Source organism: Eretmochelys imbricata, chromosome 1, assembly GCF_965152235.1.
Source record: "Eretmochelys imbricata isolate rEreImb1 chromosome 1, rEreImb1.hap1, whole genome shotgun sequence".
NCBI classification, from domain to species: Eukaryota; Metazoa; Chordata; order Testudines; family Cheloniidae; genus Eretmochelys; species Eretmochelys imbricata.
Genome location: NC_135572.1, coordinates 212,312,786 through 212,338,353, shown reverse-complemented (window position 1 = coordinate 212,338,353; position 25,568 = coordinate 212,312,786). Strand labels below are relative to the sequence as shown.

The following is a 25,568-nucleotide window of genomic DNA, read 5'->3' as shown; positions in this document are numbered from 1 at the left end:
GCCTCTGTTGTTAGATATTTCACTGCGTGTGTGTGTGTTCTCCCTGTGTGCTGCCCCAGCTCTGTGCAGACAGCCAGCACAGCAGACCTTGAGTGAACCGCCCAATGACCACAAGATCCGTTAAGGGACGAAGGCACCCGGCCAGGTTTATTGTTGACAAGGCATGCTAATAGCACCTGGCAGACTCTACGAGGATACTAAGACACGTATGCCTGTGACAATGGACACAGCTCAGTGAATGGCGGGACTTTCCATTGCCCCCTTGGCTGGACCAACACATTCTCTCAGAGATACCCTGATACAAACAAGCTGCCCCTCTGACTTAGATACTGCCCTCTGACCTGGCTAGTTATTGTCCACTTTTTTGTACATGTTGGTTTGATTAAAACATTTGTATTTATTACGTTGCTATTTGACCTTATCTTTTAGGAGGGCTCAGTGTGTTTCTGTTATCCTTGGGGAATGTTTTTGTGCCATTCTTGATATTGTGGTTTTTGTACCACGCTTCTGGAATGTGTTTGTGTGAGTCCTTTGTGGCGAGCACTGTCCAGGACTGTGCGTTTCTGCACGATCAGCGCTGGGCTGGCCAGATTCTGGGAACGTGCAAGTGGGCAGGGCCTGACGTTTGCTCACAGCAGGGAGAGGGGATACTGGGCTGGATGGGCCCTGTAGGAACCAGCCAGGCTGAGTTTCCTGCAGGGCAGAGGGAGGTGAGTGGGCCTCGTTAGATGCAGCCTGGGGGGCTGACTGTGGTGAGGGGGTCTTGGGCTTTGGGGGGGTTCTCTGCAACAGGCTGTCTCTGTGACTGATGCTGATCACACTACGCTGCCCCCTTCTTAAAGCCCAGCCCAGCCCAGCCCAGCCAAGCAGCTGGAGCCCACCCAGTAATTAGGAAATGAGATTTAATTTCAGGCAACAAAATGCCACGAAAGTGGCGGGTGAGCCGGCTTTGGGCTGTGAGGTAAGATGATAAGCAGCATCACACGGGCTGGTTGGTTGCATAATTGTGAACTTGGCTCAGGCTGGTCGCCTTCCCCACCCCCCGCCCAGCCCTGGAGGTTGGAGGCCGACTCTGGGGAGGGGTGGGGGACGAGATGCTGGGTCCCTGCCCGGGAGAAGGGGTGTGCGCTGGGCATCATTCTGGAATTGCTCAGCCCCCAGCATGGCCTGGCCCAGGGCAGGGGGCACCGGGCTGCAGTCCATACCCACAAGGGATGGGCAGGTTGGGGACAGAGGTAGCTCAGCCTGGGTTTGGTGAACTCGGATCTTTAGACAATATTTCCTCTAGGGCCCATTGGATGCACCCGTACTGCCTACAGGGGGCACTGCTGCTGCATGGGGGTATCACCCACCCGCACCTCCTGCCTCCCACTGCCCCACCCCAAATCACCCCCTGGCCCCTCCACCCATGCACTGTATACAGCTTGCAGTTACTGTAAACCTCTCCCCGTCCCTGCTACCCCCACTGCCTTCCCCCAGCCCTGCTGTAAGCCCCGCAAGTCACCCCGCTCTGCCCCAAACAATCTCCCTCCAGCAGGGTCTGCATGCAGGTCTCTGCAGGATGAGCTCTTCTGCAAGCCTGGTGCAGCTTCACCTGCCCCTGGGTCCCAGCTCCGCCCTAGTCATGATCCCCCCAATCCAGGCCCAAAGGTCTTGGGGGCCCTGGCACAGCTGGCACTGGGAGACAGGGGCATCTTGGCACCCCATTCCCACCAGCCCCCAGGGCTGGGACCAGCAGAGTGATCAGCTCCCCCAGGCCCACTGCATGGGCTGATGCGTGCAGCCCTCTCCAGCTGCCCTCACCAGGGCCTGGGGCAGAGCATGGCAGAGCCAGGGCAGAAGGGCTGGGCCTGTCTGCTGGACCCACCCTCCCTCCTGGCATCGACCAGGTGCATGGCCAGCTGTCTGCAATTATTAGCAGGAGTATGAGGGGAGAGAAGGATGGGCAGAGCAAGGGGGGCTGGGAGGCAGGACTCCTGGGTTCTCTGCTGAGCTCTGGGAGGGGAGTAGGGTCTAGGGGTTAGATCAGGGGCTGGGAGGCAGGACTCCTGGGTTCCATGCCCAGCTCTGCCCCCCAAATCCATGTGAGTCACTCCCACTCTGGGAGTCTGTTATTGAGGTTTTGTGTCACATGGGTGCTGCTGGGCATTTTCCAAGCCCCCTGGGGGGCTGGGATTGTCTTTTGCCAAGCCTGGAGCACTCTGAGGCTGGCAGGTGCTGGGGAGCCATGGCAGGGTGAGAAGGGTAGGGGCACAGGAGGGGTGCAATGCAGAGTCTGGGCTGCAGGGGGGCACATAGCCTGAGAGTGTCTGACCTGCCTGATCCCCTCCTGCTGTGGAGAGGAACTGCATTTTCTCCCTCTGCTTGTCTCCCACCCAGGGCAGCCCCCCGCTGGGCTGGGAAGCAGCCGCCTGCCCTCCCCTGAACCAGCCAGGGGCACTGGGCTTGAAGGGGTGCTAGCCTAACATGGCCTAGGCCAGGCCCAGATGATCACAAACAGGGCGCGCCCAGCCAGGCCATCCCTGCGCCAAACCTGGCTCAGCCCAGGCCCCAACCCACGGCTGCATGGCCAAGTCAGTGCTCTCCAGCCCCCTGCCCTCCCCAGCTGCCTGCGATAGCCGTGCTGCTCTCCCCCCCCACAACTGGCCTGGCTGGGACACCGCAGGTCAGGACGGGAGGGGTCACAGGCAACCAGATCAGTGACTCTGTGCATCTCGAAAATCTCCCAGGACCTGGGTAAGGCGGGTTTGGTCCTTGGCACAGCACAGCTCACAGGCCTGAAGCCTCCTTCCCACCTCATGGGGTGCGCGACCATGTGTGTCTGACTGAGTGCCCCCTGGGCACCAAGGGAGCAGGGGATGGGCTGGGAGAGGGCAGGAGGAGTCACAGCCTGCGAGCAGGTTGAGAGGAGAAGTTAGACAACCCCCAACCCTCATGAGTGATGGGTCTGATCCCCCACCACGGTCACCCCTGCTCTGGGCCCTGATCCCCCATACTCCTCCGGGACCTGGGGCAGGTCCTTCACCTGGCACTGGTCTCTCACTGTCTCCAGCTGGTGGGGGTGGGGTTGCTGAGGGCGCTAACCCCCATGCCCAGTGACTACAGAGGCAGGACGAGTCTCCGAGCTGAGCCGGGGGAGCAGGGTGCGGGAAGGGTAGGAGAATGGGGCTCTCTCACAGCCCCTCCTTGTCTCCTTTCACCTTCCAACGAGGGGGGGGTTGGGGACACTGCCACTGCACCCCCAGCTGTTGGCACAGGCTAGAGGGTGCCAGAGGGGAGCCCTGGCCTGGCTGGCGGGACAAGCCCACACAGCTGCTCACACAATGCAGGTGCCAGCGCAGGAATAGGGCCCCAAGAGCTGGGGGCCAGCAGCAGCCAGGGTGGTGGGACCCTGGGGCAGCTCTAGGCACAGGAGGATGGAGGAGGTGGGGGTTGGGGCAAAGGCCAAGCCCTAGAGGGGGACCAAGGAGGCAGGTGTTGTGTCCAACATCTGAGAGGGAAGCAGGGGCTAGTGGTTAGATCAGGGGCTGGGATGCAGAGGGCTGGGTTCCAGCGCTGATTCTGGGAGGGGCAGGGGCTGGGTGGGTATGGTTCCCTGTGCGGGCCAGCCTGGGGGCTGGGCCCTTGTGCTCGCTCAGTGCCTGTCCCAACCCCACACTTGATGGGGACCCCATAGCTAGCTTGAGGGGACTCCTGATGCTCCCTCCTGGTCCCTCTGGCACACGGACCAGAGGCAGAACAAGGCAGTAGGGGCAGGGGGCCACAGGGAACTATGTAGGTTCTGGGGCACGGCTGAGTGAGCCAGCACTGCACCAGCAGGGGGCGACCACAGGCCAGAGCAGAGCTGCCCCCAGGCCCTGGTCCAACAGTGAAAGGAGCAGCCACTGCCCCACCCTGCTCCCAGGTGCGGGGAGGCAGCGCTGGCCTGGTGACTCGGAGCCAGGACACCTGGGACCTGCAGCAGGGCTGGAGGGGGAGTTGGGGAGATCCCGCTCCCTGGGCCCTCAGCCACCCGCCCCGCCCTGTGCCCTCCCTTCCCCTGCCTGTGAACAGCAGCAGAGACCTCGGCCAGCCTTTGGCAATGCACTTCATTGGCCCAGGCACATGCCCAGCAGGGCAGTAGCCGGGGGCAGGGCCAGCACTGACTTTGTGATAATGCGGGGGGGGGGGGGGGGCTCAGAGCTGCGAACAAACAAACTCTCCCCCTGCGCCCCCCACCCCCTGGAGGTCACTCCCAGTAAAGGAGGTCACTGCCTTTACCTGGGATCACTCCTGCCAGCGCTTGCCCCAGCACAGCCCGCCTGGCAGGCAAGAGGGAGAGGATCTCTAGGGCCCGTGGGATTCAGGGGGTGAGGCTTGGCTCAGGGCTTGATCAGACCCAAGGGGGCTGGAGCTGGCTGCCTCAGATGAAGCTGGGGCTCCAGGTGCCCAGGGCGTGGCTCTGATACCCAGGGAAAGGCAGTGGGGAGGTGTCTGCCACTGGGCAGGGGCATTTGATCCAGGCCCATCAGGTGGCGAGCCCGCTCTGCCCTGCTGCTAGGGTGACCAGACAGCAAGTGTGAAAAATAGGGACAAGGGGTGGGGGGTAATAAGAGCCGAGATAAGAAAAAGCTCCAAATATCAGGACTGTCCCTATAAAATCGGGACATCTGGTCACCCTACCTGCTGCTGACCAACCCTGGACGCGCCTCCTACGCAGTCCTGGCTCCACCCCCACTTACTTGGGCACTCTGACTGCAACTCCTGCTAGGACTCCTCCCCCCTTCAGGAGCCGAGGTCCCCACTGGGGGACAGGGCCAAGAGGCCAGGGTGCCAGGCTGTGATGGGAGGGGTGCAGGGAGCCAGGGCTGGGCCAGCACCTCAAGGCGGTGAATGGGGATGATATGGGGGCAGAAGGGGGGGGGGGTCTCCTTAACTCTTTGCAGACTGGACAGACACAGCCTGGGGCTCAGTGGCTGGGTCACCCCCCCCCCAAAGCCAGATGCTGGTAGCAGCCTCTGTGCGCCCCCCATCGCTGGCAGAGGGGTGACAGGACGGGGAGGGAGAGGGGCTGTGCTTTGGGTCCCAGGGAGGGGAGGTAGGAATGGCTGAAGCTGGTAGATAATGGAGCCTGACTCTTCTCCTACCCCATCGGGGGCAGGGTGGCCACAGGGCACAAAGGGTAACGGCCCTAGAGGCTGTGCCAGAGGGAGGAAGCCTGGCCTGCCCCCTGCCCAAACAGCCCAGCAGCCTGCGGGTCCTCCCCCCGCCCAAGAACTGACATCGCAGCCAAGAGTAGGGGGGAAGGTGCCTTGTTGAGAAGAGCAGGTGGAGCTGGGGGCAGCAAACTGTGGGGGGCAGAGTCTCTGGGGGGAGGGGGCTGCTTCTAGGCCTCCTCAGGGTCCAGCTGGTTGAGGGTTTGGATGTCATCCAGGAAGCGCTTGGGGGTCAGGGTGTGACTGGAACCTGGGGGAGAGAGAGGTGGTTGGCAGTGGTGGGCACAGTGAGGCAGGTATGTGGCTGGCATCACCATCACCCCCATCCTTGCAGCTGGACCCTGCTCTAGTGCAGGGGGGGAGGGACTGTCTCCTATCCCCCTTGGCCTGGCACTGCACCCCTCGTGCCGCTGTACCCTGCACAGCCAGGCAAGAATCCGCGCGCTGACAGTGTTCCTCACCCTTGGGTCTTCGAGGGGTGTGTGCAGGGGGTGAGCCATATCCCTATGGGAGTTACTGGGGGTGTCTGACTGGGGCCCCACACATGGTCCCTGGGCAATGAGAGGCCTGGGGAGACAGAGGCCAGGAGATCAGGCGGCTAGATACAGGCCATGTGGGGCAAGCACATCTGTTCCCAGGCCCCTGGGAGTGGGAGGACAGAGGGTAGCATGGGAGCCCTGTGGGTGCTGGGCAGGCAGTTCTAGGGTCTCCCCCTCCCAGGGGGTCCCAACTCTCCCTGACCTGGGCATTCCAGCCGCCCTTTCCCCCAGGACTCGCCCCACTCACCGATCACCACCTCCCACTTGCCCTTGATGGCCGGGGTCACTTCGTAGGCACAGCGCATCTCAGACATGGACACCCCACCCAGCACGTAAATGATGAGGCGCGGGCCCGTCTGGTACTCGGCTGCTGGCTTGTTCTTGTGCCAATGCCTAAAGCAGGCGCTGGGGGGAGAGAGGGGCAGTGTGGATACCAGGGGCTCGCTGAGGGAATGCCAGATGGAAGGGCAGGGCCTGGAGGAGGCTGCGGGGCAGGCCCTGCCCAAGGGAGTGGGACAGGAGTCACAAAGCAGGCAAGAGGGAGTAGGGGAGGGTGGCACCTGCGCTGGGCTGGGGGTCTGTCTAAAGCTTGGCCAGTCCCTTTCCTCCATCCTGGGCCCTGCTGTGTTGAGGGACTGCTGGGGTGCGGGGTACATGGTAAGAGGGTTCCAGGGCTCCCGGCTCTTGGACATCCCCTCCCCCGTAGAGGGCAGGGTCCTGACCACACACTCCCAGGTACAGAGGCTCCTACACTCTGGGGTGTGTGTGTCAGGGCTCTGCCACCCACAGCCCAGCCAGGCTCAGCCTTACCTGACAGCAGCCTGGGAGCTGGTGGTAGGGACCGGGTCCGACAAAAAGGGCCACAGATTCTTGTCCAATTTGTCCTCAATGATGTCCTGGCAGGGGGTGGGGGGGTGGAGGGAGGACAGATCAGCAGGGGCCAAGCAGCAGGAACCTCGGATCTGGTGGCCAAACCAGGCCCCATTGGGGTGGAGGGGCTGGGACGGCTCCTCACTGAATGATTGACAGTCCCTGGGGGGAGCAGCCTGGGGCCCCCTTTCCGGGGGGGGCATGGGGAGCCAGCAAAGAACACGCTGACTCCTCCAGTGATGCCCCCCCATCTCCCCACATCCCCCTCAGCTGCTCAGTGCCCTGCTGTGAACTCCCCACCCATCCACCGTTATGAGGAGGGCGGAGACCTCCTGCAGCCAGATCCAGGGCCCCTCATTTGGGGGGTGGGGGGAGAGAGGCAGGGGGCTCCCCTCAGTGCCCCTTTCCTGCTGAGGGCAGATCCAGGCCCTGCCTCTTGCTCCATGAGGTGTGTCCCAGGCACGCAGGGGGCCCAGGATATGATACATCCTAATGCCACATAATAGGGGCTTTTTACATTAGTCTGCTGCATTGACTTGTACAGGGAAGCTTAAGGCCTGCCAAGTTGTGGCTGGCGCAGAGAGGGGGCACCCCCATTGGGTTAGGCATGGGATTGAGGCTACCGCAACTGCCTGCCCCAAAATCCCACAGGAGGAACCATCAAACGCTGGAACAAGGGCCTGGGAGCCTCCCACCTGTGATCTGCCAGGGACAGGAGCTCCGGTCGGGGGGTTAATTCTTGGCCTGGAGGAGCCCCAAGCCAGTAGGTTGAAGGCAACTAAGTGTGCCCCCCCACCCCCTTGAGGAGTGCCCCACAGGACAGGGCGATGAGGGGCTCAGCCCCCTGCAAGGGTTAGGGGATGGAGTGACCATGTCACCTCTCACAAGCTAAGCAGGTTTGGGCCCAGGCAGTGCTTGGATAGGAGACCTCTAAGGAAAAGCTACTGGGTGCTGGGGGGTGCGAGTGAGTCAGCAGAGGGTGCTCTATGACCCCAGTGCAGCGCTAGGGGGCGCTGTACTGCAGGGAGCAGGCGGAGGGCTCAGCAGGGGGCACTCTCCCCTGGCAGTCAGTGCTGCCCCAGTGCGGCACCAGGAGGCGCTGTACTGCAGAGAGCAGGCGGGGCGGGGGTCTGCAGGGGGCGTGACCAGTACTGTGCTGCAGGAGTTCATCCTTTAGATGAGCGTCGAACAGCTGCTCCTCACTGGAGGTTAGGCCAAGGACCCTGCCAGCCATTCAGATTCCAGTGCCAGTCATGACAGTGTGCTGCCTGGATCCCCTGCACTTCCAGCCCCACACACTGATCACCTCCTGCCCTAGACTCTCGGGCAGCGCTGCTGGGCGGCTGTTAAGAGCTGCCTGCCCCTCCTTAGGAAGAATTCAGCCCCGGTGAGGGACCGCTGTATAAACCGCCCATGGCCCACCCCAGAGGTGGCAGCATCTCAGCACCGAGTAAGACAACTCCCCTGCACTCGTGTCTATGATTTAAGACCCCTAAGGACGGCAGCAGGAGAGGACTCTCTGATGAGCCCCTCACATGGCTACAGCCCTGCACAGATACAAAAGTGTGGATGTGCATCAGCCCGTGATCCACAAGCCGCCTTTTACCTGTATCCGCATTCTCACCGGCAGCAGCTAGCGAGTGTGGGGAAGGGATTTCGCAGGGAAAGGGAGCGTGGAGGGGTTGGGGGCTGGGGGAAGGGGCAGCGTGGAGGGGGCTGGCTCTCGAGGAGAAGGGGCAGTGTGGGGGTGGGGTCTTGAGGAGAAGGGGCAGTGTGGAGGGGGTGGGGGCTTGGGGGAAGGGGTGTCTCATCACGTGCCCTCTTGGGGGGTCACGAGCAACAGTACACAGCAGCAGCAGAGCATGTTGCATCACAGTGGGGTGGAGGGGTGGGGCACCGGGGCCCCACCCACTCCAATCCCAAATCCTGCTGCCCAGGAGCTGGTGGGGACACTGGTGCTGCTCGAGCTGCTGGACAGGAAGCAGCACGGCGGAGCGAGTGGGTGCCGGACAGCCCCGACTCCGACCTGTCGCCCAGCCACTGGCTGCGGGCCAGCGGCCCTGAGCGCGCTGCATCCCCCAGGCTGCCTGAGCTGGACGCCACGGGCCAGGTGCTGCTGGGGAGTAGAGCCCTGCACGGTTGTATCTGCAGCTGATCCACTATCCGCAGAAATGGTGCGCAGATATGCAGGGCTCTACACATGGTTGACCCCAAACCAACCCCTCCCCCTTGGGCCCAGCCTGCCAGTTGCAACCCCACCCCCAAGGCCAGGAAGCAGATGGCCCGGTACCTCCATGATGTCCTTGAGCATGGGGGTCCAGCGGGAGAACTGGTAGCTGGACTCCAGCCGCACCTTCCTCTCCGGTCGCAGCTGCCCGCTCTGGGGGAGGAAGGGAGAGGGGGTGAGAGGCAGCAGGGAGGAGGTGCGGGGTGGGAACGGGGGCAGACAGGGAGAGCGCGGCCTACCTGAGTCGCGCCAGCCAGGCTGGAAGGGGAGAGGCAGAGAAAAGAACAGAATGGATCACTGAGCGAGAGAGAGAGAGAGAGAGAGAGCCTGATGGGAGAACAGAGCTGCTTCCCCCCATTCGCCGCATGGCCACCCCAAGCAGTGGTCACCAGCTCCAGCTCGCTGGCGATCTGAGGTCCTGACTTCCAGTATCCTCTACCAGGGCAGAAGAAGTCACCCCAGATGGTGAGTAACTCGGGGGTCACCCTCCTATGGGGAGGGCGTCACCCCACTGTACAGGGACAGAGGCCACCTCTGTGCTGGGAGTAGGTCACTGCCATAGAGGGGCACCTCCAGGATGGCCTGGGCTCCCCTGTGCAGCACAGATCTGCCCCCTGGCATGGGTACAGCTGCTGGCCCCTGGCCCCAGTCCCTTACCCCAGGTGTGAGAGAGATGCCCAGGAACTGCAAGTTGGTGATGATGTCTCTCTGCTGCTGGATGTTGGCATGCTGGATCAGCTTGGTGAGGTTCTCCTTGTCCACACCTTCACGGGGAGAGACAGGTCAGCGCTAACACCCCGGGACGCACCCACAGCCCAGGCACATGAGTCCGTGGCCCCAGGAGTCCTAGTTCCCCGATCAAATCCTGAGATCCTGCTCTTCCCACCCCTCTCAGAGCTGGGGGTAAACCCAGGAGTCCTGGCTCCCAGCCCCCCTCTAACCCACTAGACCCCACTGCCCTCCCACAGCTGAGGATAGAACCCAGGAGTCCTGGCTCCCAGCACCATCCGCTCTAACCCACTGGACCCCACACAGTTAATGATCGAATTTAGGTTCTTGCTGCTCCTCCCTCAACAGGTTCTCTCGGGCGCTGGGATCAGGGTTCTCTCTAGTTCCCCCTGGCAGTGCAATGGGAGCCCCCATCCCCCTGATCTGGGCTCCCCCTTCTGCGGCCAGTCAGGTGCAGAGTCAGAGCCGAGGCCTGGCTCTTAAAGGCTGTGAGGCCTTGAGCTGGAGGGAGGGCAATGTGCCCCACCCCTGCCCCCCCAAACCATTTACTGCTGCTTAGTGCAGACGGAGAGGCCTGGCAACTCCACAGCGCCCCCTGGCCAGGAAACTGGGCAGCCAGGCAGCCAGAGGAGCCACATGAGGGCACCCTGGCCTGAGCAATGGGCACAGGGGCAGTGCCTGAGCAGCGTTACAGGAGGGGCCCCGGAGCAGGGCCCTGCCCCACCGAGCCAGCATGGGATAAGAACCGATGGGGGAAGAGGGACTGTGCCAAGTGTCAGGGTCAGGGAGGTTCCCCAGGCCCTGGTGAGTTTGGGGAAGGGGCTGGATGCAGCAAGAAGCAGGGAGCTGCTGCAGGGATGACACAAGGGGTGGGCAGGGGACTGGTTGCAGGAGGCTCAGAGACACAACATGGTATCTGAACAGCCTGCAGGAAGGAGGGAAGTCCCCCCTCCCTGCAGAGAACGGGCCGGGGGACTGCTCCAGGTGTGTGTCTCTCCATCCCCCCTCCCTGCAGAGAACGGGCTGGGGGGCTGCTCTGGGTGTATGTCTCCATCCTCCCTCCCTCCCTGCAGAGAACGGGCTTGGGGGAGCATGGAGGGCGGACACTGCTCGGAAGGCAGTACCACGGAGCAAAGGCCGCCAGATCTGACCCCAGATCTGACCCCAGATCGGAGCATGGGCGTGGCGCACTGGCAGGCTTGCAGGCACCGAGAGGTGGGCAGAGGGAAGACAGGGCTGTAGAGCCAGGCTGGACACAGGCCCTGGGAAGCGGCTGGCCGGGGGGCGCCCTGCATAGCAGGAGGGCTTGCCAGTCTGAGCAGTGCTATTCCCCACCAGCCCCACAGGCCTGGGCCCCACCTCCAGGAGCCCCCTTCTGCAGCAGCAGGCCCCGCAGTGCTCCCCCTGCAGGCCTGTGGCATTACCATTCTTCAGGAAGATGTAGATCAGGATGATGCGGATCTTGTCGTAGGCCTGCACGCTGGGGTCCAGCAGGACAGGCAAGATGATCTTCATGGGGTCCTCGATCTTCTCCCCGTCCACGTCCGTCCCCATAGCCAGGTCCTGGGGGCAGGGGGAAGGGGGCACACACACAAGGCCCAGGTCAGGCCACTCTGCTTCCTCCCGCCCACGCAGCAGGATGGGAGATGTGACGGCCCCCTGACCCACAGCTCGCCTACCCCGTGCCAGGGCCCCTTCCTCCCTGGGGTCAGCTCCCTCTGGGGTGAGCAACTGGCCCCGAGGGAGTAACCCGAGCCCCATGTCCTCCTTCTGCACCCCTGGTGCTGCATGGAGGGGCTGACCCTGGCTCCAGCGAGCCTGCGGCTCTGAGACCCCTCTCTCCGGGCTGAGTCCATGAGCCAGACTCTGCCCACCAGCCAGGCTCTGCCCACAGACCCACCTGCTCCAAGCTGCACAGCTTCTCCACTGTCCCTTTGAAGTGCTGCATGCAGTGCTCGGCCAGGTTCAGATGCGTGGAGTACTGCGGGGAGAGACCGGGGCACAGGGCGAGTTCACCGTATCACTGGCTGATCCAGAGCACCTGCACCTCCCAACCCACAAGGAGGGCCCCTCGGCCAGAGGGGCAGCCCCAATTGGCTGTAGAAGCCGAGCACATAGGGATTGTTTTGCCCAGCCACCATATAGGGCTGCCATATAGGGATTGATGTGCAGCCACCTCTGGGGTGGAGTGGGGCAGCTGGAGGGGAGGATCAGGAGGAGGGAGCAGCTTCCAAAACAGCCCACAGCTTCTCTGTTAGTCACCACGAGGTTGGGGGCTTGGAGATCAGCAGGTGCCACTGAGCCATGTGCCAGTGGCCAGGAGCTTTCTGTTGGCACATGGCTCAGTGGCACCAGGAGTGGCTCCAATAGGCTGGTTTGGAAGCTCACCAAGGCCCTCTCCCGAGAGCTGCAGCAGCAAGGCACGGGCTTTACCCAAGGGCTGCCCTGGGTGGGGCTAACGTGGCAGCTCTGGGCACTGACAGGCAGGCTGCTGCCCATGGTGCCACACAGCACCTGGGGGGAAAATGGCTCTGCCCAACGGGACAGGTCAGCAGCTCTCATCAGGCAGTAAAGTGGAGTGCCACAGAGTGCCCTGCCCCCCAAGAGAGTCCCTACTGTCCCTCAGCAGCCCCACAGAGCACCCTGCCCTTCCCATCAGCCCCACTGAATGGCCTGCCCCCTGCCCACGAAAAGCCCAGCCCCGTTACCCTGTTCAGCTCCTTCTGATACTGGGGCATCTTCTTCAGGATCTGGGACAGGTCCTCGATGTTGGCCTGGAGGGAGGCGGTGGTGAGATCCTGGCCGCTCCCAGCGCTTGGAGCCCCCTGCAGGGCAGAGGCAGCAGGGCGGGTCACTCAGGCCATGCGTGGCTGCAGCTTAGGTTAGACCTGCCCTTTCTAGGCCAGCTGGAACGAGACGGGAGCCCCGCAACCCGAGCGCCCCTCAAGGTGTAAAGCAGCAGCGGGCCAGGGAGATGCCAGCGTTGGCTCCCTGCAGCTCTCCCTGCGTGGTCCCGATCCTGCTGTCTGAACCCGCCCCATGGGCCTCTGCCCTCCCCCACTGTGGGGAGCTCCAGAGCTCTGGCTGGGGGGCAGGGGACTCCACATACACCTCTAAGCCCTTTACAGGCAAACCCTGGGAGCAATGGGACAGCCTCCCCGCCCCCGCCAACCCCTCCTGGGGCAGCAGGGAAGCCTCCCCTCCCCATCAGTGGCAGTGGGATGGGTCCCCCTGTCCCTCCGGCCTGAACTCCCCAATCGCTCCCCCCAACCCCTGCCGCACCTTGTCTGTGGTCAGCCTCTTGCTCTCATAGAAGGTGCGCAGCAGCTCCGTCACCTTCCTGCAGCAGGGAGAGGGGTCAGGACGGAGCCAGGCACTGCCTTGGAGGTAGGGGGTACCCTGTCCTATGCTACAGGGGATGGAGCCCCCGCCCCACAGGCACCAGGGTTCTCTGCCTCAAGAGCCTCAGACAGGCTGGGGGAGGCCCTCTTCCTAAGTTACCCCAAGGCAGAGTTCAGTGCACCTCTGGGGGCTCCTGGCGCCCTGCTGGGGGAGCCTGGGGGCAGTGGCAGGCCCAGCAGGAGGTCGGTGAGGGACTCACTCAAGGGAGCTGTAAGGTGCATGGGGAGACCCTGGGATCGGGGGAAGACAGTGTCCAGGCGGATCCCCAAGAGGAGATGTGGACAGTGGCTCTGGAAGGGAGCGCTCAGGGGTCCTTTGGGGAGAGGGGCTGGGTCCAGGGGGTCTCAGCACTCAGAGAGGAGTATGTCTGAGGGACAAGCTCCAGCACTGGGTGGGAGGGGGAGGGGGGGCCCTGGCACTGCGCAGGAGAGGGGTGTGTTGCGGGGGGTGGGTGTCCCTGCACTGGGTGGGAGAGGAGTGTATCCAAGGGGTAGTGGGGTTCCAGCACTGGGTGGGAAGGAAAGGGGAGGGGTGTGTCAGAAGGGGAGGATGGGGGAAGTCCCGGCACTGGAAAAGAGGAGGAGGGGTGTGTCAACGGGGTGGGCTGTCCTGGCACTGGGTGGGAGAGGTGTGTCCAAGGAGGGAGTCCTGGCAGCGGGCGGGGAGGGGAGGGCTGTGCCAAAGTGGGGGTAGGGGGTCCCAGCATTGGGTGGGGAGGGGAGAGGTGTGCCAAAGGTGGGGGGGAGTAGCAAGACCCGGCACTAGGCAGGGCACAGAGGGGTGTGTCCAGGGGTGTCCTGGCATTGGGTGGGGCACGGAGTGGTGTGTCCGGGGGGGGATGGGTCCTGGCCCTGGGTGGGGCACGGAGGGGTATGTCCAGTGGATGGGCGGGGCATGGAGGGGTGCGTCAGGGGGCAGGGCCGAGCGCGCTCACTTGGAGACGTCAGCGATGTGCATGTGACGTAGCTGCACCCAGAGTTCGTCGTCTTCGTCCAGCAGCGCCTCTTTCTCCTGCGAGTCGCTGATGCCCGTCGTCTCGTACCTGCAGGGGGGAGATGGGGTCAGGCTGCGGCACCCCTCGCCCCAGCGTGGGGGCTGCGGAGCAGTGCAGGTGCCTGGGCCACATCCCCCCAAGCCCGCCTGAGGAGGGGTGCGGGCGCCCCCTGCTGGCAGCCAGGCCCTACTTGTAGGTGTCTTTCTCGATGCTGAGCAGGTCGTAGGCCATGGCCTGGTAGGTGAGCTCGTGCAGCAGTGGGGACACCAGATCGAAGCTTCGGTCCACAATCAGCAGCTGAGAACGGGCTTTGTCGGGGCCCTGGGGCAAAGGAGAGAGAAACCCGTCACCTCCTGCTCTGGCAGAGGGTTCCTGGCCTGGCTTACACGGCACAATCCAATGGGCCCTGGTGGCCTGAAACTTCACTACCCGCCCTCTCTGTGGCCCAGCCCCCAACCCCAGGGGGAAGCCAAGAGACACCCCCCAAGCTAGCTGGGACGTGCCCTGGGGTCCTGCCCTGACCAGCTGCACTGCAACGCCCCCTGCAGGGACGGGCTACCTACCCCTCATGCAAATAGCAATGCCCCCCTCCCCCAAGAATGCTCTCTGCTCGTACCTCTCCACCAACGGGAGCATGCCCCTTACAAGGCAGCTCCCTGACTGCCCCCTGCTCCATATGCTGTGTGGGGACGGGGGAACTACACCAGAAGGGCCTGGCTAGTCTATCATTAACCAACACCAGGCCCAGAGACTCTTTGATACAAGGGCCCAGAGGGGGACGACATGACATTATCCCTATGCCCCACCTTGCATCTGAGCTGGGACCCCATATGAAGCTCTAGCTCCCCAGTCCCAGCCTGTGTGGCCCCCCAGCATCCAGTTGGACAGAGACCACTCAAATGGCAGCATCTCAGACCCACATCATGGGGGGGCTGGCCCAGCCCCCGCTTCCTGCCTGATCAGCATGCACTGCCCTCTTTGCGCAGCAGGTGGCGATAGGAGACCAGCCCTGCGCTCTCATGGCAGACGGCTCTGAAACTGGCTCCAGCAGCCCCACTGGAACCCAAGCCCACCCAGGAGCACCTCGGCAAGGGGCTGTGTCTGCTCTTTGCTGGGTAGCACAGACAGTCAGGGGTGGGTGAGGTGGGGACTTACAGCCCCTGATGCTATCCCAACTGTTCCACTTCAGTACGTGGCCCAATTTTCAGCCACGCTCGGGAGCAGAACGTCGGACCGGCCACCACCCATCCGCCTGGCAGGTCTCCACAGCCTCTGGGTAAATGGGTTGAGGCTGACGGGGGAGCGCCTCTCTTGGAGGAGTATCTGGCCTCCACCACTGTAGCACAATCATTGCTGCATCCTGCCCCCCCATGCACGTGGGGCTGGGCAGGGCTGTCACCCCATTGCAGAGGGGGATGAAGGCCCAGAGGGGCTGGGTGACTCACCCAAGGTCACACAGGGAGTCTGTGGCAGAGCAGGGACATGAACCCAGAGCTGGCACCATCATTCCCCTCTAGCCCTACCCAGCCTGGATGGGTTCCTATGCTCAGCCCCCGCCCCCACCCCCCACGGGACTCTGCTCACACCCTTTGCCAGTTCAGCTCTGCTGGAGGGATCCCCGAGTGCAGATGGGGGCTGGCGTAACCACCGAGTCACCCCACCCTGCCCAGAGCAGAGGGGTGGTTAGTGCACTGGTGGGTGCCACAGCACTGCCTGTGCCAGCTACCCCTCAAGGCTGGCTGCTGGGAAACATCAAGGCAAGAGGGACTAGTGCAGACAAGGCCCCAGGGTGCCGGGACTGCGGGCTGGGTGGCTTTGGAGACCAGAACAGTTGGGTTTCTTAGGCACCTGGACCCCAGCCTGGGCAGCCCAGCCCACTGAAGGTTAAAGCAAGAGGCCGTTCTGGTCAGCCCAGAGCCTGGCCAAGCTGCAGAGAAACCTGTTTTCAACTCCGGGTCTCTCACTCAGGGCCTGTCTACATGTAAACCACTTCAGCTGCTCCGCTTCAGTGACTCCGCCTTTCCCATACCCCCAAGCAACGCAGTGGCACCGACCCAATTGCCTCGTGTAGACCAGGCCTCGGCCTGACCTTGGTCAGTTCTCAGGCGAGAGCTCCCAGCTTCCCGCAATCATCCCCCAGCTCAAACCTTCCCAACCCTGTGTTCTCGAGCTGGGGGCCCTGCTCCAATTCCCTGCTGGGAGCATCCAGCCAGGAGCCATTGGAGCCGGCACGGTCTTTCTGGCCCCCAGGCTGATCTGTGTTGGATTCTCTTCATTTCACCAAGACAGGGAGGTGACACCCCCCACCCCCGGCATGACTCTTACCTTCCCCGAGAATCCTTCCCCTTCACCCCCTGCCAGAGAAGCCAGGAAATATATAGGGAAACTGAGGCACGCATCAGATTCATAAAAGATATTACAAACATTCCCAGTTGGTCACAGGTGCACAGTCTCCCAGCAGCTCAGCAAAGGCTGGAAGCAAGAGCAGAGGCAACAGGAGGGAGAGATCTGGGCAGGCCTTGGATTTTACATCACTTTGCTTCTCCTAGCGGGGTAGGAGCTACTGGGTTTCCCGTGTGAGAATCCAGGGCAGGGTGGGTTTCCAGCTCCCCTCTGCTGGGGGTGGGACGGGGATGGCAGGAGCTAGGGGAAGCCCACAGGCCAGGGCTGACGTGTGGCTAAGGCTCGGGAGAGCTGGGTTCTATTCCTGTTCTGGCAGACTCCCTGTATGCCTCAGTTTCCCATCTGTAACACAGGCCACCCTGCCTCCCCTGGGAGGCTGAATTCATTAGTGAGATTCTGATACCATGGTGATGAGTGTAGGAGCACACACAGACAGGAGTGTCCAGGTGTGGGAGAGGCTCTGTGTGCGAAGCTTAGTTCTCTGACCGAACTGCCCTGTTTATAAACAGAGAGATTGTGCTGGGCACACACTTCCCCAGTTGGTGCCTCGGTTTCCCCATCTATACAGAGGGGATAAGGACACTAGCCTTTGTAGAGCACTTTGAGATCTGCCCACAGCCAGTGTTAGAGAAGGGCTGGGGCCATTAGTCCAGCCACACAGGAATGCTATTGTTCTGCCAACCCCTCAGGATCTCCAAGGGTGTCTAGACCCCACCCCTCCCCCCCGACCAGGATATCCGAGCAGGTTCTAAATCACTCCTCCTTCCTTCTACTTCTCATGTGCTCCCCCGTGGCTCTGTCCCATGGCAAGGGTGTGGCCGACACAGCTCGCTCACCTCTCCCATGCTGGGCTCGTATGCCTTGAACGCCTTGAGTTTGGCCAGCACAGCGTGCGCCAAGTGGAAGTTATCTTCATGGTCCCTGCAGCAAAGACAAACCCTGTGGGTCAGAAACAGCTCCTCCCCGAGGGGCACACGCACTTCCTGTAGGAGGTAACCAGGTACCCTCGCCCTTTGGGCACATTCACTTCCTGTAAAGGATGGCTGGGTACTTCTCCATGGCTCACTCACTTCCTATAGGGGATAGCAGGTACCCCTCCCCCTGGGCACACTCACTTCCTGTAGTGGATGGCCAGGTACCCTTCTCCTTCTGGGCACGCTCACTTCCTGAAGAGGATGGCTGGGTACTTCCCCATGGCACACTCACTTCCTATAGGGGATAGCTGGGTACCCCTTCCCCTGGGCACACTCACTTCCTGTAGCGGATGGCTGGATACTCCTCCAGGGTTTCACACAATGTGGCAATCTGCTCTGCCAGCATCTCCAGCTGCTTGTTCTTTTCGAAAAAGCGGTAGGGGCTGAACCAGTTGTGGAAGGTCTTTGGCTTGTCCAGGGAGTACACCTTGGGGACGGGGGAGAGCAGAGATCAGACCCCGGTGCCAACTGCTTGCAGCCAGGCCAGCTGTGTCCCATACCGCGCCCCTAAGATGCGCTGTTGGATCAGGCCAGCCTGGTGGAGCTGTAGCGAGCCCCTAGTGAGGGAGAGATCCCTTTGACAGTGCCACTCCTCTTGTGGTAGAGGGATAGCGAGCCAGAGATTCATGCACCAGCCTGGGATGAAGATGCCCCAGGTTCAGGTCCTTACTTGGCTGCAGACCCCCAGGTGCCCTCAATGTTGGGGGAGGGGGCTTTGCGACGTTTCTAGTCTGGCGAAAGCCCCAGCATAGCCACGGGCAAACCCGGCATCAAGGCGCGTCTGCCGCTGTCGCTTATTTCACTGGCCGAACAGAACGAGCCATTGGGACAAACGTGCTTGGACACCAATAAACAATATCGGCCCATGAAGGGTTTGCTGGCGCAACGGGACGGGTGAGCCAGCAAAGCCTCCTGACGGACACTCAGCTTATACCAGCCAAAGCTTCTCTTGGCTCAGCTGGCACCGGTACCCCAGCTGAAATCAGCTAGAGTGGTGAAAGGACTGCTTTGCCAGCGTAACGGCATCTACCCAGGGGCTCTGCCACCACAGCTGCATCAGTTGCAGGGGGGATTTTTTCTCTCATGTCCCTGTAACAAACCCATACCAACAAAGCTTTTGTGTGTAGCCCAGGCTCATGTCTCTCTGTGCCTCAGTTTCCCCATCAATGCAATGGGGCTGAAACCACAGTCCTGCCCCTCAGGGGCAGGAGGGGGGAAATCCACTGATGACACAAGGAGGGGATGGGGTGGTTGGGTAAAGGGCAGGCGTGTGGAGTATCGGGCTGTCTTGCAGGCCTAGTATAAACCATCAGTAAGAGCTGGTAAAGCCAGGGAGGCAGGGCCCTCCTCCCCCATACATCTACCCTCCCCACCAGGTGCAAGCCAGCGATTCCACCTCTCACAGGGTGTGAGCAGCCAGCTAGTTCCTGCTGTCCTGTGCTGGCGTCAAACCCGGGGCCCTAAAAGGGAAAGGTTCCCCCGCCAAATCACATGAAACAATAAGGGTGTGGTGTCGTACGTCACCATCCGCCCCGTGGACCTGCTCCTCCAAAGCCCGGCCACCCCTCACCTGGCTCTCATAGGGCAGGAAGGCCATGTTGATCTCCTTGAGGCTTTTGATGACCTTGGTGATCCGTGACTTCCTCAGCTCCTTGAACAGAGGCTCAGGACAGGCTGCAAGGCAAAGGCAGTGGGTGGGAGTGACAGGCACAGGGCTCAGGACCCCCAGCACAGCGCCAGCCCCCACGGACGGGGCCAGGACGGGCACAGCAGGGGCAGTAGTGCTGCACGCCTGTGGGGAACCTGGGCAAGCCAGCAGGGCCACACAGGAGTCAACGATGAGTGCAGCCCCCCCGAACAAGAGTCATGCCGGGTTCTCGCCTTCTGCAGCATCAGCAGCGAGGGGGAGCCACAATCTCTCCGACGCAGCCCCTGTCTCACACCCTGCCCTCAGCCTGCCCGCAGGGCTGAGTGACCAGAGTGTACAACTCAGGATGATGCACAAGGAGGAACGGGGACTTGGGTTCCCCCTGCCGCTGTAATGGGGAGAAGCAGATATGACCCTGACACACTGGGTATTCTGATGGTGTCCCATCCCCCCACCGAGTTGGGACTGATGGAGCAATGCATGCTGGGAATGGTAGCCAGAGGCCGCCTTTCTGGTCACACGCTGCAGGTGTCTGTGAGCCGTGCTGGCTGGAGGCAGGCCCGTTGGGGAGAAGGGGGGGGAAGAGATAGGTGGGGTCATTCAGTCTGGCCTGCTGGGGCTGCATCCCCCTGCAGGAGGGCAGAGCATAATCAGGGTGCTGCGCACTGGCCTGCCGGCAGAGAGAGACCCCCCACCCACAGGCTCCAGTGTGCTGCTGCCCAGGCTCCCAGCTGGGGGATCCCCCGGCCCCCAATACTCACGGCTGAGGAAGAAGACGTGAGCTGCCTTGTAGTTGAAGGTGGGGGTGCCCTGGAAGTCATTGATCAAAGCCTGCACTGACTGCAAAGCGGAGAGAGGGGGGTTGTCATGACCTGCCGAGGCCCCTCCCTGCTGCTCAAATGGCCCAGCCCATGCCCAGGCCCTGGGGACTCAGGGCCTAGCATGATGCCATCGGGAGGTGGGCTGGTTTTCACCCCCCTGGCTCTGGGCTCCCTCCCTGCCTGGAGCAGGGCTTGTGCCCATGTGCCCAGGACATCCTCAGGGCCCAGCCACATCTCTTGCTGGCACAGAAGTGTCCATGCCCGGCCACAGATGAGGCCTGGCATTGCCTTGCTGCTGAACTAAGTGGGCTCTGAGCAGTGTCCAGGGAACAGCCGGCCGAGCAGCAATCCCAGGCAACTACCATCAGGGCCCCCTCCCTCCCCGGGCGCCATGCTGGGCACCTGCAGCTTCGCCACGCCAGCTGACCTGGCAGGGTGTTTGGAACCTGTTCAGACCCCTCGACCGGCCATTCCCATCCTGACGTTGTGCTGCGCATCCAACCGGACAGCGCCACCTCCAGGCAGCACTAGGAGCTGTCCCGGGGTCTCCCCTGCTCCCCATCCAGTTGCCCCAGGCCCGAGCTCCTACCTCCTCCACTGGGCTGAGCAGGTAGACGGCCTCCAGGCTGGGGATTGGCTCCCGGCACTTGTTAATATCTTCCACAACTAGGAGAGAGCAGACACTGGGCGCGGGTCAGTGTGTCCTAGCCACCCGCCCCAGCCGCTCTCCACCAGGATGTGGGGAGGGGAAGCCAAGGGGCACAGTGATGTTCGCTGGCAGCAGGCCGGGGCATTCCAGAGGCAACAATGCAGCAGCCGCTTTGATGTGGGGCCGTGGGCTGCGATGCTGCCACAGTAGGGAGCAGGGAAGGAATGGCCCTCTGTACTGTGCTGGGGGCACCCCGCTAGAGTGCTGGCTCAGCTCTGTGCCCCTCAACCCCAAGGGCTCCTCCACCCTAAAGCAGGGAGCCAGCATTCGCCCTCCCCAGCCAGGACCCTGCCCACAGCATTGGGGAGGAGCAGCGAGGAGTTAGCGGGAGTCTGAGAAAAGCGGTGAAGAGGCTCCACGGGCTGAAAGCGCCGGGCTAAGGGAACTAGACCTGGCTGGGAAGGTACCAATAGCAAGGAGGGCGTCTAGGGGGCTGCAAAGCGGGGAAACTAGATGCAAACGTGAATGTAGACAAGTCAACTCCCTGACTGTGAGGTGTATCCAAGGGGGAGGGGAGCCCTGGCGGGGGGAGCAGACGGGAGGGAGGGGCCACTCACGCGTGATGCCTTCGTCTACGATGTCGGACATCGTGCAGCATGATGAGAGGATGCGCGTGCTGGGGTGGTCCATGATCAGCACCTGGGGTAGCGAGAGGGGAGCGCTCCACTTCGGATGAACTAGTCACTGCCCTGAGCCCAGCTGCCCACCATCATCATCCACAGCACAGCCAAGGGAGCAGAGCGACTGCTAATGGCAGAGCCCTTCCACAGCCCTTTCACAGCAGAGCAGCAGGGCCGGTACCAAGCCTGCACTTTGCTGAGCTGACCGTGCTAAGGACTGCGTGAGGAGCTACAGGGAGAGCGGCTCCGAGCAGAGTGGCTGGTACGAGATGTAGGAGACAAACCTGGGACACCCGGCCATTCAGAATGGTTCCATCCTCCTAGACTGGAGGAGATCAGCCTCTTCGCCCAGGTGACAGGGTGAGTGCAAGAGGCAGGGACAGAACAGGAGTCCTAGCTCCCAGTCCCCTGCTCCGATCCACCAGATATCCACTCCCCAGCCCTCGGACAGAACCAGGATCAGGGCACAGAGAAATGGAACGAGGGGAGTCTCCGTGTTCCCCTAGGAAAGCCCTGTAGGCCATTGGCCCAACATCTCCACCACCTTCCTGCCGTGCCGAATGCTCCCTCTGCCGCACCGGCCTAACCCGCTGCTCCACATCCCCCAGCCCAGTCCATGCCGGGGGCTCAATAACCTGCCTGCCCAATGGTGCATACTGCCCCCATGCTTGGCACTCTCCTGCTCCTCCTCTCACCCAGGCTGATTCACTGGTCCCAGTGGTCTGATCCGGTGTGTGTGGGGGGGAGATATGGGGTTAGCTGGACAAGCTGGGTCTGATCCAGCGCGGTGGGAAGGCAGACATACCCAAGCCTAGCTGGGGACGGATGATGGGATAGACAGAGCAGGGATCTGATCCAGCCTGGAAAACTCAGGTTCCTAATGAATCTCAAGAGGCTGGAGGGGGAGGAGCATGATATATGGATACAGCATATCCCCAGGGGGACACCAGGGCAACAGGTTCGGCCTGCTTACCTTCCATTCTCTTTCCTTCTTCACGCTGTGAAGGACAACGCTGAGGATCTCTGCGAGTGAAAGAGATGAGGATCAGTGGTGGGGCTCGGATAGGACGGCTGTGCCCTGAGCCAGGACCCACTGGCTGGTGGAAGGACCCCTCGGGGAAGTGGCTCAGAGCCTGCTTTCAGGCCAGCTAGCGATGTGCTCCTAGCCGAGCCCCCAGTCGGCGATTGTGGTGGGGTGACAGGCTAGATGGGCCATGGGTCTGATCCCCCTTCCTTTCTGCCAGGCTGGATACGAGCACAGCTGAACTAAGGATCTGGCCCCGTGCAGCAAGAGAACAGATCCTGTCCAGCACCTCTGGACTGGAGGGGATCCAGGGACCCTCTTCAGTGTGTGGGGGACAACAACACAACAAAGACTTCAAATCCTGAGTCCTGCACATAGAACCCCTCCAAGGCATGCCCTGCTCAGAGAACTGCCGGCCTGTCTCCTGGGCACCTTCCACGGCCCAGCTAAGCAATTAGATAGTCAGCTCTTTGGGCCAAGCACCATCTTTTTGTTGTGCCCAGCATAATGGTACCCTGACCCATGACTGGCGCTCCTGGGCACTACCGTAATACACCTAATGAATAATGTACAACGCCTTGCAAAATGGGGCCTTGGTCCATGACTGGGGCTCCTGGGTGCTACCATACTACATCAGTTTGTTTTACCCCTACGAAGCACCTCATTCTGGCTGGCGCCGTAGGGCAATAGCCCCACGACCCTGACCTGTGCTCTCACTCTCACTCCCACTCCCGGTAACTGGTGTGCGTGAGTGCACTGCCCAACACACTATGTTTCCACCATAACTCAAGCAATGCCTCTCCCTACCCCACCTCTAGCCCATCAGGACTTGGCTGCTCAGTCCTAATGAGGCTCCAGGGGTATTCTGCACCAGGACGCGCTGGCCTCCCTGCTGCTTTCCTGCAGTTCCTTTACACCTGCGGCATGCAGACGCCCCGTTCAGCGGGGCACGTGGAGCTCTAGTGCAAGGTAAGGGGCCGGCAGCACAGCCTGGATCCAGACATGGTGAAGGCAGACATGAACCTGCTTTCTCCACGCAACTCCGCCCAGGCATTTTGACCCTGAACTGCAGTTACAGCTCCCCACGCCAGCCCTGGGCTGCCCCCATCAGCTGTGCCAGTGCCCCTCACTACTGACTGGAGCCCCTGCAATCCCAGCCCTTTCCTCCCCCCCATTCCCAGCTCTGCCAGTGCCCCTCACTCCTGTCCACAGCCCTCTGCTATGCCAGCTCTGGTCTGTCCCCCACCAGCTCTGCCTCACTCCTGACCCGCAGCTATTGCAGTCCTGGGTTCCCCGCCTCACGGCTCTGCAGATGCCCCTCACTCTTGTCCGCAGCCTTCTGCTATTCCAGCCCTTTGCTCCCCCCCGATTCCCAGCTCTGCCAGTGTCCCTCACTCCTGTCTGCAGCCCCCTGCTATGGCAGCCTTGGGCTACCACCCACTCCCAGCTCCGCCGGTGCTCCTCACTCCTGACCCGCAGCTATTCCAGTCCTGGATTCCCCCCCCGCCCCACGGCTCTGCAGATGCCCCTCACTCCTGACCCGCAGCCCCCTGCTATTCCTGTTCAGAGACCCCTCTTGAACCAGGGCAGTATGGCCCACCCCAAGTATTCAAAAGTCACGTGTCAGGCCCTCCTAATTGTGCGATTTAGTGAGGAAAAGCTAAGAGAAGAGCTAAGGGTTATTAGCACCACCGGCCGTCCTGAACTGTGGGCCACTTTTGCTCTGTCCCAGTTCTGGGGGCAACCATGGAACATCAGAACTGAATCCACTTTCCAAGAGTCTTTTAAACCCCAGGTCTGTGGTCTGGATTTAGCCACAGGCCTCATCCACTGCAGCCTGGGCTGGAGATTCAGCAGTGGGTTGGGCTTCTGAAGTAACAGAAGTGGGTTGGGCTTCTGAAGTGTAAGGCTTTAACTTGCTCTCTCCTACATTACAGCTATCGCCTACGCCAGCTCTGTGTTGGGGCCGGGCAGAAGTGTACTGCTTCACTACGTTACAAAGCGGCTATGACGTCATTTTTCTCCTCGCGCGCAGCCGTTACCCATTCTGACAGGCTGTTTATAATGCTAACTTTACTAGTTTTCAGAGGTTGGCGGGGGGGGCGGGGGGGTGCAAGGTGGAAGTTTTGCCTAGTACACAAAATAGCCTTGCACCGGCCCTGGTGGGAGTCATACTGATGGAAAGAGATGACGACGATGACGCCCCCCCAAAGTGCAGCTCCTATGGGAGGGGGCAGCCCTTGGGGGTGGGGCAGACAGCCTCCTCCCCTTCCTGGTGTATGACAGGCAGGTGGGGGGGAGCTCTCTGCTCCGACTGACTCCTAATCCTCCCCGAGGGTGAGACACCCCCAGGAGCGCCCCTCCCAGGGCCCCCCAACTGGGCCCTGCCCCCCCAGACCCACACCCAACCAGATTCCTGCCCCCGACCGGCTCCGCACTCAGACCCCCCGGCTCCGCACTCACTCTTGCGCACCACCGCCTTCAGCCCGGACGGGGCCATCTCCGCCTCTTGCCACGTCCCCTCGAGCCCTGTGGGTAGAAGTGGGACTCAGCTGTGTGCGGGGTGGGGTTGGAGTCAGGACTCCTGGGCTCTGCCCCGGCTCTGCTCCTGACCTTGGGCACGCCCTGGCCTCTCCCTGCCATGCTCTGGGGAGTGTCTGTGACACTGGGCGACAGCCCCTAGCGACGCTGAAATCAGTCACTGGTGGACGGGCCCAGCCCCCCCTAGTGTCACTGATGGACGGGCCCAGCCCCCCCAGTGACTGATTTCAGTATAAAGCAACTGGGGTGCTGGCGGGTCGATGTCTGCAAGGCTGAAGACGGCCGAACGCCGCAGCCCCCCACTTCTGGCGCTGCGAGGGCTGGGCCTGGGCACCAATGGGCAGGCGACCGGTGACAGGGCCACGCAGGTCCCCACTGAACCCCCACCTGGTCACGTGGGGCGCAGAGGGAGGCGGGGGCCTCGGGCAGGGTTAAAGCGAGGACCGGGTTGGGGTAGTGGGGCCTCAGCCCACTCCAGTCAGGGCCCCCCAGTGAGCTGCAAGTCCCCCCTCCACCCAGCCTCCCCCCATCAGCCAGGCCCCTCGCCCCCCCTCCACCCAGCCCCCCTCAGCCAGGCCCCGTGTTGTACCCAGGAACAGGAGCAGGTCGAATGGAGCGAACGGCCTCTGCCCGTCTCGCCCCGTCGGGAATGGCGTCCTTCAGCGCTGCCGGGGGCGGGGAGGGCCGGAGGGAACGGACTGTACCACTGCTCAGCCAGTCCCGGCCCTTCCTGCACGGAGTGGCGGGAAAACATGGTACAGTCCCAGCCGGGGTGGAAACAGTCTGAGGTAAAATTGTCCTGGGAGCTGCCAATGGCGGGAAAAACCGGTTGGATCCAGTTATGACTGGGCCATGATCACCGTAAACAACAA

At 62.0% G+C, this 25,568-nt stretch overlaps 1 protein-coding gene across 1 annotated transcript; it reads right to left on the bottom strand.

Annotated features, from left to right (window-relative positions):
- Positions 1 to 5,365: 5,365 nt before the first annotated feature.
- LOC144266277 (syntaxin-binding protein 2-like) lies at positions 5,366 to 24,655 on the bottom strand. Its single transcript, XM_077819746.1, has 19 exons — positions 24,619 to 24,655; positions 22,105 to 22,154; positions 21,069 to 21,150; positions 20,392 to 20,468; positions 19,743 to 19,821; positions 18,904 to 19,007; positions 17,612 to 17,760; positions 17,196 to 17,280; positions 14,147 to 14,277; positions 13,897 to 14,004; positions 12,843 to 12,900; positions 12,269 to 12,334; positions 11,461 to 11,541; positions 10,985 to 11,123; positions 9,489 to 9,595; positions 8,895 to 8,984; positions 6,545 to 6,630; positions 5,982 to 6,139; positions 5,366 to 5,445 (listed from the first exon to the last, which is right to left on the bottom strand). Exons 1-19 carry the CDS (start codon positions 24,653 to 24,655, stop codon positions 5,366 to 5,368), a joined length of 1,767 nt encoding a protein of 588 aa, XP_077675872.1.
- Positions 24,656 to 25,568: the final 913 nt, after the last annotated feature.

Coding starts and splice junctions, on each gene's coding strand:
- LOC144266277 (XM_077819746.1), bottom strand. CDS start 24,655: ATGGCCCCGTCCGGGCTGAAGGCGGTGGTGCGCAAGA. Junction 14,278..17,195: donor ACGAGCCCAGCATGGGAGAG/GTGAGCGAGCTG, acceptor CCTTTGCCCCAG/GGCCCCGACAAAGCCCGTTC. Junction 12,335..12,842: donor AGAGGCTGACCACAGACAAG/GTGCGGCAGGGG, acceptor GCCTCCCTCCAG/GCCAACATCGAGGACCTGTC.